Here is a 17,646-nt window from a genome sequence, read left to right as displayed (position 1 = left end):
CCTGCACACAAATCTCATGTTGCCATGCAAAAAATTCGTGATTTATGGTTTGAATTACTAGAACACGCCCCTTATTCACCAGATTTGGCTCCATCCGACTATCATCTCTTTCCTCAATTGAAAAAAAGTTCAAAAGGTCGTAAATTTTCTTCCAACGAAGAGGTAATAAAAGCTGTGGAGGTCTGGTTTGCAGAGCAAGAAGAAACATATTTTTTAAAGGTCTAGAGACGTTGCAGGTTCGCTGTAGTAAATGTATCCAATTAAGAAGACAATATCCTAAGTAATATAATATTTTGACAATGATTGGTTCTATAGTAGGCTAAAATTTTTTCAGTATATTCTCGTAAAAACTTCTAAAGCCCTTTTTTCTTTTGACTGGTACAAACAGACGTTTGCTCATTAATATTAGGAACTCATATATGAACAGTTCAAATTCAAAGAAATGTACTATACCAAAATTAAATAATTTCTTATAATGTAATTTAGAATAATTCATAATATACTTATTTTTGGAAATGTAAATATCAAGCGAATTCTAACCTGCACCTTCGCCGAAAATTAAACTGGAAATAGTCAAAAATTTATTAGCCAAATCTGTGAAAGAACATCTCTAAATTAATTTTTTTTACAATCTATGGACAAACATTTAAAAAATTGATAAAGATTATGCGCATAAATATAAGAATAGTTCTAGTTTTCCAAATTCTTTTTTCTTGGAATTTTTATTTTATATAGTCGTTATACTAATTTAATGAAGCTTAGTCTTATACGAAATGGGAAAGTGGAAAATGTATTATTTTCACTCATACTTTATGAAACCATATAGTAAAATTATGTGAACAGTTGGATACTCTTGTAGATTCTACAACTAGCCGAACCAGTGGAAATAAGTGAAAATATTGGATTTCAAAATTAAAAGTAAGGTGTAGATATATTTGTGAACTATAAAATAAAACAATATACTTAGGCTGATTGATGATACGAGAAAAATTTCTAGAAAATGTGGTTTTCTTGACTTGCAAGTATGTTCCTCCAAATGTGACAGTCGAACTAAACATAGTAAAACTTTCCAGTGTCAATAAACTCAAAGTAGAGGGGATTCTACAGACAACCATCAAAACATCCCTTTAACAACCGATAAGGGTGTATCCCCACTCTTAAATCAAAAAGAGGTGTGGGACAGACCAGTTTTAGTAGTTCCGTTGCCTCGTTCACAGAGTGTAGTAGTCAGTAAGTGTTTGAACTCGCGAGAGTACGTTAATTCGTAGAGCTCAAGGACGCTATAAGTCTTTGTACTAAGTTTACTATAGTTTTTGTTTTTGAGTTTCTGGAATTGTGCTTTTTGGATATATTTATATATCTATATATATATACATATATACAGACTCACAATGTGGGATTCTCCTAACAGTGGTAACTGTCGGACATGCCAGTACAGCAGGTAAGAATTTGCTTGAACTTGTTAATATTATTAAAAACATTTCATTATACTTTGGGTTTTCCTGTTCTATAAATTATGAAGATAATAACTTACACAGGTATTTTCTTACATTGTAAACATTAATTCATAATACTAGAAATAAACTCCTGGTGAATTTTTTAAAACAATTTAATGATATAAAAAGTCGTATTCAGAAATTTCTATGAACATTCGTTGAACTATGTTTTTACAAATAAAAATAATATAGATAATATAATTCTATATATGTAGTTTCTAATTGATACATAGTAACGATTATAAGTAGTTATTCATGTTTGTTTCATCCGTTAAAGTTAGAATTCACACCAGTCAATCAATCAGCTGGTAAATTCTTAATTCCCTTATGAAAAAGTTAAGTCGAGTCATAATAGAATGAATAGTTGTTGGCGCGAAAAACTTTTGCATTTATATATATATATATATATATATATATATATATATATATATATATATATATATATATATATATATTATATATATATATATATATATATATATATATATATATATATATATATATTTATATATTTATATATAGTTTTTTATATAAAAGGATGATAGAAGTTGTTGTACATGGACATCCAGTTGACACTTAACATACCAATTCACATGTACTTATTTGAGTAAATATTTCATTATTATATCATTTATTTATCTTTTTCTAAATTATTCATATCAGCAATAATAGATATCATTTTGCATTTTCGCATATAACTAAAACGTGGCTTCAATAAAATTTATCTCTTTTCACAAGATCTATAAAATACCTGCCTAGGAACTGGTCTATGTTAAATTGCGCGGGAATAAGTCTGGAATGTTGAGAGTCACTAACCCCAGAAACAGGTACCTTCGCTTTATGGAATATAAAATCGAAGCCGTGTATTTTGAATTCAACAACAGTAAAATCAACTTATCCAATGGATTCTAATATTTAGTGATTGATTATTGAACCTATATGTTTTTACAGTTAACAGTACACTCACTACCTCTTCCATTGTTTTCATCTTTATTATTATAACTCACTTGTTAATAGTATTTTATCAATAAAAGCTTCATATATTCTTCAAATCAATTAATGTAGGGGGAAAGTTATGTTTTTGTCTATAATACAATATTTGAATATCAATACATCTAAATGTTCTTGATTTTAGGTCTCTTCTGTTTCAAAATTAGTTTTTTTTATAGTTTATAATAGAAAGATAAATTTTGACGTTTCGACTTTTCTTAAAGTCTATCAAAATATGATATTGAAAATAAGGATAAAATCAACTTAGAACTTTGTTTCAATAAAAATAATTAATTTTTCCTTGGTTTCCACATTAATGTATTAATATATCAAAATATCTAAGAAATAAGAAATTGAAGAAATTTATTTGAATAGCTCGAAATGTATTCACTCGTAGCCTAAAAATAGAATATGATTCGTGCAAGACAGACTGCTCTTGTGCAATAACACGTGTTTTTTTCTTAGTTCCTTTAAATTTATCATTATAAGGGCGCCAAAATGAAAAAGGCGCCATTCTTTAACGCGGGAATAATTAAGTGCTTATCTGTATTGTTATTTATTCACTTAACTCTGTTTGGTTTGAAGATATGAAACATGAAGCCACGGACACTAAATAACAACTTAAATCAACGTTCTCATTCTTAGTAAAATAATTGATAATTGATGTGGCGATTTATAATATATATATATATATACATACATACATATATATATATATATATATATATATATATATATATATATATATATATATATATATATATATATACAAAATTGTATAGTGCAAATTTTTGTAAAGCCTTTTTTATCATTTGTGGTGGATTTCAATATCGAATAAGGAATTGTATTAAGAATTATTTTAGAATGAAATTATAAAAATCACGTTGACGTGGCCTAAAATTATTATCAAAATTATATCCTTAAAAATAAAAACACTGACCTCTAAAAGCTTTATTTATGATAAAGTTTTTCCGCTATTGATTTAAATAAGTATTAAAGAATAGAGCCATCTGATGGAAACTGAAATAAGTTCATCAGTTCCCAATTTTGTACATTGTATTTTTAATAATGTTACTTGCAAGTAGCTCATTTTGTATTGAATACAACAAAAAGTTATATACGATTGATTTTAATCATGGGAAATGCTAAAACATAGTTAAAAAATTCATTTTTATAATACTTGGTTTAGATTTCTGTTTCTCTGTAATGTCATATATTTAATGGTTTAAAATAAATCAAAATTGTTTATAAAACTTCTATCCAAATAGAATTGTTCGACACGAATAGCTAGTTTCAATTGCGGACATGAGCGTTGAAACAGCCAAGTTAAGTATCCTTTTTCATTGAATATACTATCCCAACCCATACATTACAAAAAGTCACATTATATCAGAGGTAGTGATTGGCGCTAATGTTAGTTATTTTTAAGTATGACCTAGATAATATATAGATATTTGATTGAAAAGACAAAATCCTGTATATAAACTAAGTCAAATTATCCAACATCCATTGAACCATTTATATTTTCCAGTACATCAAAAATGGCCTGTGATTCAGTGGAAGGGCCTTATCTAGATAAAGAAAATATGCAGCCTTTCAACCACATGAAAAACGATGAGCTTTCTTTATATGATAATGGGAATGTGGAACCTTATCATCCTTCATCTCCGTCACGTTGCCGTCGTCCTCTCGAAGAACATGACTCCAATTCTCTGGATTCTGGCTATGGTGCCAGCTATTATGGTGAAAAATTTTTGTCCTACGCCTCTCCAACAAGAACAACTACTGCATCTTTTAGCTCAATGTGTTCTATGGAAGACGAATTTTTGGATTTTTCTGATGTCGAACCCTTAGAAAAGCCGTCACTGCCCCAGGATTTCAAGAAATTGATATCAAATCCTCTAGTACTCAAAACTAAGCCTCAAAAAATTTGCTCTCCAAAAGATACCATAATCAGACCATTATTTAGAAGAGCTTTATCCTTGCAACCACAGAGTGATAACACACCAAACAGCAGTAGAGTAAGAACTAGTCTGTTCAAAGGGGACCAGGAAATGCGATCTTTTAAAAGACCCGACCCTCCTAATAATACTACAGTCGTCGGGGTGAAAAGGTCTAGGATATTTGATGACGATGATGACAGCGATGCTTCAGTTCCGATGGCAAGACCATCCCTTCAGCGAGCTTTCTCTGTCACAGAAGAAAGTATAATGTGTGCTGTACAGAGATCTGCGGTCGAACCTGATCTTATCGGAGATTTTAGTAGAAGTTTCAGTCTTCCTTTAACAACAAGTCGTCATCAAGATCTAAAAGCTATTACTCCACAAACTTTGGCAGCTCTCATTAGAGGAGAATTTAGTAATACAGTTACCTCCTATAAAGTTATTGATTGTAGATATCCCTATGAATTTGAGGGAGGACACGTAACGGAAGCTATTAACATTTACACAAAAGCACAGTGTTTGGAACTTTTAGACTCAAGACCACCTGTAACTGAAAATTCGAGGCATATTTTGGTGTTCCACTGCGAATTCTCCAGTGAACGAGGCCCTAATTTGTAAGTGTTCATTTTTTATAGAATTTTTATGATCATCAAACTCAAAAACTTTCCGAAGAATAAACAGAGTTTTTAGATGCATTGCAATCTATTGCAATTCAAGTTCAAAGTCATAGTACTCCAAGTTTTTTATTTTATTTTAAAAGATAGTTTAAGTACAATTACAAGCAGTACTAGTTCTAAACAAAACAAATTGTCTACTGTATGACCAAAAAAATAGCAATCAAATCAAAAGGAATCCATCATCATCTACAATAAATAACTTTTAAAAAATTCCTGTTTTTTTTGGATATAACTTTTAAAACTAAACACATGATTAACTACAACACAAATTACCTCAACTTTGAGTAATCGCGATAATAGTCCATTTCAATAAGATGTGTTAAAAGTCTTCTGTTATCAGCAAGACTATGAAGATGTATTGGTACTAAAAATACACTATCAAACCTAGTGAGGATAATGTCTGGTTTGATGTGTTTTTGGCAAAATTAATCCGGAAATCTTATGAAGGAAACTAGTAAATTTTGAATATTTGAAATTACTTACAGTCAAGTAGCTAATGATAACCTCAAACATCTAGCCTTTTCCTCGTTAAACTTGTTTTTGAAATTAAATTTATAGAATATACTATGCGAGAAGATAATAAGACAAAACGGTTATTGAGTTGCTTCCTAGCTTTAAGATGGTTGAGTAAATGTAATTATGTAAGTGTTTTGTGTCATATTCTCAAAGACCAAATCCCTTTACAGATATCGTTTCCTGCGTAAAGAGGATCGCAATAGAAATGAAATAATGTACCCATATCTGCATTATCCAGAAATATATCTCCTAGAAGGTGGATACAAGAAATTTTTTGAAGAGTTCTCCGAAATGTGTACGCCAGTCGCTTACAAAGAAATGTTGCACCCAGATCACGAGGGAGATCTTAGACATTTCCGATCAAAATCGAAAACATGGAACTGTGATTCACGTCAGCGTCCAGGAAAAAAAAGACTAGGGATGTAAATATTTCCAGGTTTATTGCCATAAATTTTTATAGTACAAATAATTTAATGATATGTTTTTGGTTCCTAGTAACTTTTACCTAAATAACAGATCGTTAAGAAGTAAAGTGGAGTATGTATAAAGAATATTGTTAATATATCTGTATTTCCCACAACTTATCAATAAACTGGGTATTAATTATAATCAAATAAAAAACAACACTCATATTCAAATACTGTTACATAAATAAACCAAATAGCAAAATTGTACATTGATTTTACTAGAATTATAAACATTTTATCATGGACAAAATCTAACTGTATTACCAATTTTGCTCATATAAGCTGTTCATGTGAATATTTATCCATTATTAATTATATGCTACAAAAATTTTATTTATATGTAAATGGTCGGTAGTAAATACTAAGCTATTCCATCCTCAATTATGAATTGTGGGCTTATTTTTTTATACAAAATAAAAAAAGCATGACGTTTGTCAAGTCAATTCTTCAGATTTTCAGAATATACTCCAAACAAATGTCACATTCTAAATGCCATATCATTATATCTTTAACAGATCTCAATTTATAGATAATATTTTTGATATTTAGTTTCCTTTTCAAATTATATCTATTTGTATAGCTTTAAAATTTTGTGCACTTGTAGCTCTTGAATATGTTTGAATCACTTCAATTTCTGTAATGGGATGATTCTGGATATATATATATATATATATATATATATATATATATATATATATATATATTTCATTATATTGATAATGGATACTGTAATTTCTTCCACCTCATTTTTTGTTTTGTGAAGACAATATTAATATGTGTTATCACAGTTTCTTATAATGATATAAAAAATATTCACTATTTTCATAAAATATCCAATAATGTGTATTCTACTTAACAAATCAATTAAAATATATAATACAGATTCTTGGGAATTTTATAACTAGAATAAAGAGAATCATTAGTCCATACATAATAGCAACTTGAAAAATTGTTTCTGCTTGCATTAATATGTTTCAAATCAGACAAAATAAATTTCTAAAATATAATTTCAATGCCTATTCGTTGTCTCAGAAATGCTTTAAATTGATGTGTTATGTCTTTCACACTAGCTAAATATTTTCACATGCCGAGAAATCACATGAATATTGTTATTAGTTACAATGAAAGCATTTTGGTTATATTCTTTGAATTTCATTATAAATGCTATTTACCGACATTACTAGTAAATTGCTAAGATTTAAATTAAATATAATACTCCCTTAGCTTCATATTTGTATAATATAAAAAACAGGGAATTCAAACCTGTCCACGTAATATATTTAATATCAAAACAAACATTTTTAACTCTGAAAACAGTTGTATTTTCAAAAAAAAAGTTTTCTACATTTTACCTTTAAATTTTCATAAAACAATTATTCCTAATACTCATCTTTGATTCTTAATATCCCATTTATTTATAAAACTTGTTTTATTGAATCTATGATTTTTTTCAATTTTACAATAATACAACAATCTTTATGCCGAAAATTAGACTGTCATTGGGACAACTCATTAGGCAAATAAAAGTTACTAAAGAACTAATATACTTTTATATTATGATGCACCATATTGGCGCGTAATTATCTAAGACATAGTCTTTTACTATGTATATATGTACAGAGAATTTTTTTGTGAAAATGATCTTAATCATTATATTTGATCTCAAATTCGTAAGTGCCAAAAACATCTTGAATATTGATAGAGAAATTATTTTGTACTCTAACTGCCTATTTTTTTTATATGCTAAGTAATCAACATTTTGTCACGAAGGTGATTATCTTTACCTAAGCACTACTAATAATTTTGAAAAATATGCTCAATATGTCAAATATTGTTATTGGATTGTTTATTCTTACTTAAATTGAGAGAATGTTTTATTAAAAATTTGCAGGTGGTAACTATGTAAATATGCAAAATACAGAAAAATTTCTATGTTATATCAATGTTCATAATTGTGGAATTGAAAGTTGGACAACTACTGCACCAAAATTGTTCAATAATTGAATGTATCCATATTCATAGAGGCAATAATTGGGTAACTAGTCACAATTATGAACTTTGTTGTAACTTTATAAACAGTATTTAAGCTTTGATAAGGATTATTTTCACCAAGTAACTGCTTAGTTCTGTCATTTAATGCCAGAGAACTGAAATGCAATGTTACGTCAACCAAAGTATCATCATTTTTTTAAATATTTTGACTGGGCCCAGCCTATTTATTTAACGTGCAATTTTTAATGCAATAAAAATGTGATGGTTATTTGCACCAGGAGATGCCCTGTTTGTAATGACTTTGCAAATATATTTATTACATGTTAAGATATCGATTTAATATTATTGTGTGCATTTTTCAATTTTTTTAATTGATTGCAAGTGTGTATCATATTATTCTTTTGTAAATTAAAGTGATTTGTCTTATTGACAGACTGAAATTTTCATAGAATTTGTAATGTAATGTGATAAGTAATATATATTTTTTAAATCATTTATTCTATTTATTGTTTTCCTTTTATAATTGAATGAGTAGAGTGTGGAGTGGAGTGTAGAAGTAAGGATAAGTATTACATGGGAGAAGGAAAGTGAAGTGGCCAACTACATATGATAAATGACAGTTCAAAAATCTTTCAGAATGGCGCAAGTGTAGACAAAAGGTATGGTATGAATGTAGCAAACTATGATCAGGTTAACTGGATCATGATCTGAGTGTTCGGAAACTGACCCGGTGTACATTCATTAATCGGGTCGCAGTCATAGATTTGATCTACCCTGGCAGACATCAAAAAGACCCTGGAAGAAAATGATTTGTTTTATAGAAATATTTGACATGGATATATTCGTTTTCATTTCTGTTACCAGAAAAATGCTAGTAAATAATTTGCATCCATAAAAAAACTGAAGAAAATTAGAATAAACCGTGCAATCGAAAAATATACTTCTAGGAGAAAAATGGAAGCTTTCGAATAAATATAGAAGTAAATAGTTTTAATTCAATTTTTAACATCTAATTATGTCAAATTTTCTATATGCATTCCTCCAAAAACCCAGAAAAAAATTATTACTTAAGGGCGGATCAGCTGCCCAAATGTTCGTAACTTCTGTGCATGTATGGTAGAAAATTCTAATTCTACAAGAAAATTGAATCAATTTAAAAGAAATCACACATTATTTTCTTTGGTTTCATTTGTACTACCTATAAATTATCATTAATTAATTTGCACCCCCAGGCAAAGTGGAGAAAACAAAAGTAACGGGCGTTACAAAAAAAGTTAGATTGTAATTAAAAAAAATCTTATGGCTAAAACTAAAATGAAAAATTGATATCACAGTTCATTATTGAAAATTTCATTGTACAAAATTGTGAAAAGTTGTCCAGGGCCTAAAAAATATTTGATGCTTTCTTCAAAATTCACCCTGATTCTAATGTAGCACCACCCTTATTTAATTTTGACGGACATTTTTTTACATATACAGATTGTTTTCCTTACCTGTACTCTCCATACTTTTTAAATATAGTAAAGTTCATACTTTATGTGAAATTATGATAGATAGTAAGTTGTGTTGCCTAATCAACAGTGCACTCACAAAACGTGGCAATTCACAAGTACATGAGCGCGACTATTTGATTTAAAATCTTGACAAATTAATCAGTGGTGTGGCAATCAATATGGGAAATGGTGATTAGTAAAATCTCTGCGCTTTCTTGGCTTTGTTGTGATGAGCTTTGTTTATTCAATTAAATTAAAAGAAAAACGCAAACAAAACGTCGAAAACCAACAACAATTATACGCACTTAATGATTATTCGCCAAGTATACGAGTCGTTTGAGCCCGGCTTTATATACTAAATATATAAATATTAAGGGACTAGGCAATAAACCAAATTTATTAAATATAAAGTCTATAGACTGGGGTTGTCTCTCAAAGTTATTTTTCCAAACATTCAGATCTTTTGATACAAGTATAACATTGCGCTTCATACCCAAAACATTAACTAAAATATGTTGAGTCGATTCAAAGTTGTTAAAAGTCTCTGATATCTCTCGGATGTCGAGACGATTATAATCTAAAATCATTTCCACCATCTTTTTTTTGGTGTTATCGTCGTTAACAGAGATGGATGGAAGAAATGAAATGTCAACGGGGAAATTAAAATATATTGAATGACTAAATGGCGGCCAAAGTGGTTAAGAGAGGGGATTGGATTTGAAAATAATTGGTGTTTAAAGAGAAATGTAAGACATGGCTTTCGAAGCAATGAAGAACATCGAGTAAAACTGGGAGAATAGGCTGTTAAAAAAATGGAACGGAAACTGGGTGAGTTAGTGATCGTGAAACAATGACAACTGTTACTAATATATGTATGAAAAAAGTGTTTTTTGTCAAAATACTACAATCTCTGGAGAGCACAGCAGCTCATTCAAACATCAAACAATCCTCCTCTAACAGTAAATCGCCATGTTCTAATGGATGAAACTCCCTGGACGGTGTATTGAAAATTTTACAAAGCATTCCAGGAGGGCGACAAAAAGGTTCTGCGCCTAGTTAAATATTTCTTCTTCGTCCTACTAAATTTTAGGCAGATTGCCTGTTCTTCTTCGCAGCATGCATATTGCCTCAATTGATGGTAAGATTATCACTCCATCTTTTTCGTGGCCGAGTTAAACATTTTGGAATGGCGATTTCAACACCGATATAGGCACTTATTTCAGACCTGGAAACAAAACGCCGACGAAACATTACAACAGTTCAGTGCCGAAATCATGTGCCAGGAAAAAATGGATTTCAAATTAGTATGGAAATACCCTCATTTCGACTATGTCTAAAACTATCCTGACTTAACTTTTGAATACGAAATTATATGAACAAAAATTGAAGAAGGGCATAGGAACAAATTTTTCCTACTGAATCAAAATTAACAAGCAAATTGATGGCCGAATTCATTGAAAAGAGAAGAAAAGTAGAGTCCAGATGCCCTTAAGAATATACAACTTAGTAATGAAGACATCGGATCACTTTTTGGGTTAAAAAAATGAACAACGACCCAAATGGCGATTGGATTTTTTAGTCGTACAGCAAGGAGTATTAGAGAAATTATGAGAAAGCGTAGATGATAAGAAGGGACCCAAAAGGATCGTACCCACATCAAGACAACGAGAGGTGCTCACGTAGATTCATGATGGGACTAGTGGAGCTCACAGAACTCACTTACAAAACTGGATAACGGAGAGCCTGTCATACACCATTTCCGTTATATAGACAAGTAAAAATAATGGTCAAAGCTCATTTGATACATTTTGAGCTCTACTTAAAGGCACTAGTATACGAGTAAGGAGGTCATAGGTAAAGCAATATCCTTATTGTTGGCAGTTCTCCATCGAAGAAGGTTGTAAGAGTCAAAAGAAAACGTTTGTCTCCGTCTTAGTAGTCGATGAAGAAGGTCTGCTATAAAGTAATGGACCAGAGATAACTTCAGAAATTTTAAGACTTTCGATATCGTTATTGAGTGGAGATTTAGTGGAGAATTCCACTCTAAAAACCCTTCTTATAGATAAGGAGAAAAGTTTTTTCTTCTGCCACATAGATGTTAGACGAAGGAAAACTAAATTCGAAAACCTGCGATAAAGGAGAAACGGTCGCCAGAAAGTTTTCTCACTCAGAACACTTTAAATTTCTTTCAAAATAACTGCATTGGTCAATTTACATTTTTTTTATTAAAGTTTTCTGTATGTTTTTATAGTACACTTCTGTAAAAGAAGCTATTCCAGTGTTCCCTGAAAGACTACTCCTCTAGTTTTTTATATTTGTATTTTTCTAGTTTTTTTTTCATTTGTATTTTTCTAGGTTTTTTTAATTTCATTTGTTTTGGTATTATATTATTATATATTCGGTATTATATTTCTTTTTCTTTTAAATTTTTAAATTTATTTTATTTCATCAAAAAACAGTTTTTTCAAATTCATAGAGAACAAATTTATCCTCCAATATCGAATTTTATTCTATATATTATATCATATATTTTTTATTTATTATTATCTTTATTTATATGAATATGTATACCATTCATTGGAATTAATATTAGTTGTAATTTAACAATTTTATTTTTTTTTGCAGTTTCAAGTTTAAGTGTTTACACTTTTATATTAGCTGGTTGATCTTCAAATTCTAATTATTCATTATTGGAAAGTTTACGTTCTATTGTTCAAACAATTTCTTATAAGGTTAGATTAGCTAAGATTCATTTTTAGTGTTAATTTAATTGATTTAATTAAATATCAAGAATTTATTTGATTTATATATTTATTATTGCCATTATGTTTTATACGGTTAGTTTCTAGTTTAGCTGAAACTAATCGGACTCCATTTGATTTTGCTGTAGGTAAATAAAAGTTAGTTTCAGGTTTTAATGTTGAATATAGAAGAGGAGGATTTGCTATAATTTTTTTAGCTGATTATGAAAATATTTTTTTTATAAGAAAAATATATATTTTTTGTTTATAGGTGGATATTTAGTGAGGTTTATTTATTTTTTTAAATTATTCTTTTTTATCTTTTTTTATGGCTAAGGTTATTTACTTATTTCATATATTATTCACTTTTTTTGTGGAATAAGAATATTTTTCTTTATTCTAATAATTCAGTTAAATGTTTTTAGTATAAGTTAACACAGAATTTTCGCATTTACAGGAACAAGTAAACATTAAGTTAAGCTTTAGGAAAAAATCAGATGGCGCTCATAAGTAAATACTGTTTATATATAATTTTTGAGTGAACCACACTCGTCTTCACTGTAAGCTATCCGGAGCCTAAGGTTGAATTGAGACAGCCGAAGAAGATAAAATTGTAATACTCAATCCAAGCTAGGAATTTCGAGGATCGAGTATTTCAGAAGATTTGTGAGATCTTTGGAATTAGGAAGAACGATATTACCTCTTCACACCTCAAATTGGACTAACATTAGCGAACATCAAACAATTGGGACGAACTCATACCCTTTATCCTGATGGCTTTCCAATCGGCTGTATATAAGACCACGGGATGAACTCTAGCTAGTATCGATTTTGGAAGAGAGCTTCGGTTAGCAAGCGACCTTCTATTTGGTACTCATTAGAGTTGGAACTTGACGCCGACTATAATGCCTAAAAACTTAGTCGAAGATTGTGATGTGGTCTACTATTCATTTAGACAGGTTACTCTCCTTCGCGAGTCAGGCGGAACAGATTTAAGATGGCACAGCGTGATAGGTGAACATATGCCATGTGACGGCGCCGGTCATAACTTAATGTATTATAGATTATAAAAGATTGTGGGTGGCTCCATTTAGAGGGAAACATTTGTGCTCGATGTTTCTTAGCTGTAACTAGACGAACAAAGTTCCACAATGTTCTGGAACTATTCATATATGAGGGCTTTCACATGAAAGCAATTAGTAAATATTGAAGAGTGGTACAAGACAATCCAAGGCAAGTATCAAGTGGAATATCTAGTGAAGTGTTAGTAAATTGCTAACAGTTGTAATTGTGGTGTAATAAAGTCTTAAGTTTTATCCTCGAACCCAACCCGGGGAATGCTACAGTAGTTTATATGTCGCAAATTTAAAAGAAAATTCCTCAATTTGTGCTTACCAAGTATCTTTGTTCTATTTTAAAATCAATGAATTACGTCTCTGTAAATTTTCACAATTATCACTCTATAATGCAAGTAGTAAGTAGAGTAATTGTAATTAATGGACCATCAAATATTTGAACATTCAAGGAATGAGTCATGTGAACATAAACGGCTTGTTAAACGACTAGATTCAATGACCGAAAACCAAAAATTTCCATTTAATGCTAATATTGAGATTTTTATTGTAAACCTTGAAAATACTATATCACTAAAGTTAGCAGAGTAGAAAGAAAAAACAATAAGCGGAAAAATAAGTGCTAATTAAGTACCATATTACGAAATTTTCCGCTGTGCTCGTGTGGCCTCGGTAGGGCCTATATAATTAAATATACAGTAAACGTTGATCTGTGTAATCACTGTAAAAGAACTATCCCAGTCATTTGACTTGAAAATACTTGCACAACAACATATATGATGAAAATAAAAATCGCCTTTATATTTATTGTTTCATAAAGTATTGCATGTGTATACAGGAAAATATACATTTTACATGCATAAAAAATTTAATTAACATGTATAAGAGCTCAGACCTTGTGATACCAACTATTTATGGCAAACTACTACCATCATCTCCGCTTCTTTGGGATACACTTATAGAATAATAGTAAAAAATAAGATTACCTTGATTAGTCTGTTGGGTATCATCAATTAGTAGCACAAGAAAATTATTACCTATTTTTTTAGATAAAATCTGTACTCCTGGTTTTCATGCTGGAAATGTATCCATAATTTTGTTATCAATATCTTTTCTACTGATAGCGCCGTCAAAACGTATTATCTGACAATGTGCTTTTTAATGCATTTAAAGAAAGGAAAACATCTTTTCCACTTAATTTTCGACATTGGTGTTACACAAATAATATCCAACGGTTTGTATGTGAGCTTCAGATATTACTATTCAGTCTACGACGCTTTTATGGCATTTTTCATGGTCGTTTGCGACTGTTGATAATGTCTACATCAATCGTAAATCCTGCCGGCACTGTGAGGTACGTGCTGTTATTATTTTCTTTACATTAGAAGCGATTGATATTTATCGTAAAATTTGTGCAGTAGCCACCTTATGTCATTAGTAACAATTTGGTGGCACATGTTAACCAAAAAATATAAGAACTATTTGAACAGTTTATGGAAAAGGAATGTTGCCGGTGGTTTTTTTGCCTTTTGGGAACATAATAAAATCAAAATTGTATTGAGAGACTTTGGAAAAACTTCTGCGTGCACTTCATAACAAAATACCTGGTATATTAAATGAATATATCATTTTACTTCATGATGATGTTCGCCCACGGCTAATTAAACATAAGATCTGATCAGTTGGGAACAAATTGATCATCCTCCTTACAGTGTAGATCTAGCGCCCAGAGACTACCATATGTTCCTTAAGAAATAGTGGTAAACACGATGTTAAAACGGCTGTGGTTGAGTATTTAAGTGTACTGATGCAAACAGTGTGTTAAGTAGGAATATCACTGAAGGTTCTAAAAGTAGGAGTAATTTTCAAGACAAAGAATTCTTTGGAGACGAAATTTAAAATCTAATAAGACGATATAGCAAGTGCCTTAATATTGGTGGAAATTATACTGAACATGTCGAAGAAAAGGATTTCATATATAAATAAAATAATTCATATAAATCAAAATTGTACGCACCTACTTTAAAAACGCGCCTCGTACATGTATTTCCGTTTTTGATATTACTACTGTGGCATTTATCTCTATATATTATTTTGTGTCAATTTTTTTTATTCTCAAAAATCATTTTGGATGTAATTTGGATTATAAAATAATTTTTTCTGATTGACGTTCTGAAACATTTGTCCCCCAATATCTGCATTAGAAAATTACAGTTGAAAATAATGACGGTTTTATTATTAACATAAACAAGATCTCAAAACTAATTGATTTGTAATAAGATTGTTTACACTGTTGAATAATTGTTTTAACCTAGTTTCTCTTTGTCGTTTATCTAAATCCGCTTTCGTTACAGATATGTATTAAGTGAAAAAATATGTATATATGTTTCTGTAAAAGCCTGAATATTGTAAAATCCCAGATTTTACAGGAAAAGATAACTATTTAGGTTTTTGTAAATCCCAGGTTTTACAAATAGAGGTCAGTAAATTGTTTGACAGATGATCCTGGCAAGCAGGTGAGAACTATCATATTGATAAGGAAAAATATATAAAAGTAATTTAAAACTACACAAAACGAGAACAAAAAGAAAATTGTTCATTGCAGATGTATAAAGCGTTTTAATATTTTGAGTATAAGCGATAAAAAAGTTCATTGGACCGATAAAAGATGAGAATGGAGAAATCAAGTATTACATTGCGAATATTTATTAACGTTCTTGCTGTTCCGTAGGATAGAGGGATGGAAATGCTCAAGGAATGTTGTCACAAAACAAATGAAATATAAAAAGTGACATCAATTTTTTGTCCCCTTAAATGAAATTAAACATTTTTTAACTATAAATCCTTTAAATGTATGCTGAAATCAACTTGAATGGTGATTTAAATCCGCGTTTGATTGGACTAGATTAATTAAATTTGATTAACGTTTTTTAAACCCTCGTACTTTTACTCCTCGCAGTTTTATTCCCATTCCGGTTTTTCGCGAAACAAATATCAACAATATTTATAAACGCACGTGAGTAATTGAAATATATTAATCAATATGCATTAATACTCATTATTCAATTGGCTAAAAGTATGAGCTCAAACTTTGTTTATTAGGATTCGGTCATTAGTTTCAAAATTTGTTTTGTCTAAATAAGAAGATATTTTCTAATCAAGTATCCGACTGCTAAAAAATATATTTTTTTCTGTGAATAATATAGGGAGACAACATATATTTTGTCAATATTTTTAATAATATTTACTCCTACTTGCAAAGGATTTTAAGATATGTTGAGTTGGATGGGTTCTAAATATTTTCTTATTTGCCACAGTGTTACACCAATAGAAGTACATATTTCCATTATTCCATAAACTATAGCACACTAAACATTTGGATTTTTTGTCAAAATAAATATTTTGCGCCATGTGAACTACATAATAGATACATGTTGGATTCCCTAATATCTTAATGTACCTGCACCAAAACATCTTTTGGACTAATTTCATATTAAGTACAATACTGTATATATCATATAAATTTATTTTCACCCATTCGTATTTACCTGTGCTGATCTCTAGTCCGCCCCTTACCCATTTGTTATTCAATACAACTATTTATCATCACTGCGAAATCTGGAGCTGTTGGAGTGTTCCTACAGTAAAACCCAAATAGTTACATCTCAGTATTAAAATCCATCATGTGGAGCATCGTGCTCTAATTTTATATTTACGTCTAAAAGAGTTGACCCCAACGCAAATTCATTGTCTTTTCTGACAAGACAAAGAAATTTTTTTAGCAAGATTGGTAATAATAGATGAGTCATGAATCCATTATTATGATGTAGAGATCAAAATTCAGAACGAGTAGTGGGATATCTTGATAACCGTATGTTGATATGCCAAAAACGCATTTTTAATAGATTACCTGTAAAAGATGTTTATTATGTCAATTTACTTCCACAATTACGTGAGATAATAAAAAAGAAACTCCGAAAGAAGCTGCGCCACGGTGTTCTCTTGCATTACGATAAAGTAACCAGTCTCTGAAAAGTTGATCATCTGCGATATTCTCTAGATTTGGTCCTCAGTCATAATCGACTCTTTCTAATTCTTAAAGAACACATACGTGGTAAACCATTTTCTTCAAATAATGAATTCATACATGTAGTATATCAGTGCTTTGTAGATATTAATCAATTTATCTTTTTTTTCATTCCAAGTGGGTCAGGGGCGGAAGAAAGCAATGGAGAAGGAAGAAATAAAACAAATGATA

General features: G+C 30.0%; 1 protein-coding gene across 1 annotated transcript; it reads left to right on the top strand.

The window, feature by feature from the left end:
- Positions 1-1,224: 1,224 nt before the first annotated feature.
- Positions 1,225-6,726, top strand: LOC130450901 (M-phase inducer phosphatase-like). The gene is made up of 3 exons (XM_056789611.1): positions 1,225-1,441; positions 4,018-5,043; positions 5,793-6,726. Exons 1-3 carry the CDS (start codon positions 1,392-1,394, stop codon positions 6,046-6,048), a joined length of 1,332 nt encoding a protein of 443 aa, XP_056645589.1. The 5' UTR covers positions 1,225-1,391; the 3' UTR covers positions 6,049-6,726.
- Positions 6,727-17,646: the final 10,920 nt, after the last annotated feature.

The sequence above is a fragment of the Diorhabda sublineata genome, chromosome X, assembly GCF_026230105.1.
Source record: "Diorhabda sublineata isolate icDioSubl1.1 chromosome X, icDioSubl1.1, whole genome shotgun sequence".
In the NCBI taxonomy this organism is placed as follows: Eukaryota; Metazoa; Arthropoda; class Insecta; order Coleoptera; family Chrysomelidae; genus Diorhabda; species Diorhabda sublineata.
Note: the sequence above shows the minus strand (reverse complement) of the source record. Positions and strands in the feature narration are given on the sequence as shown.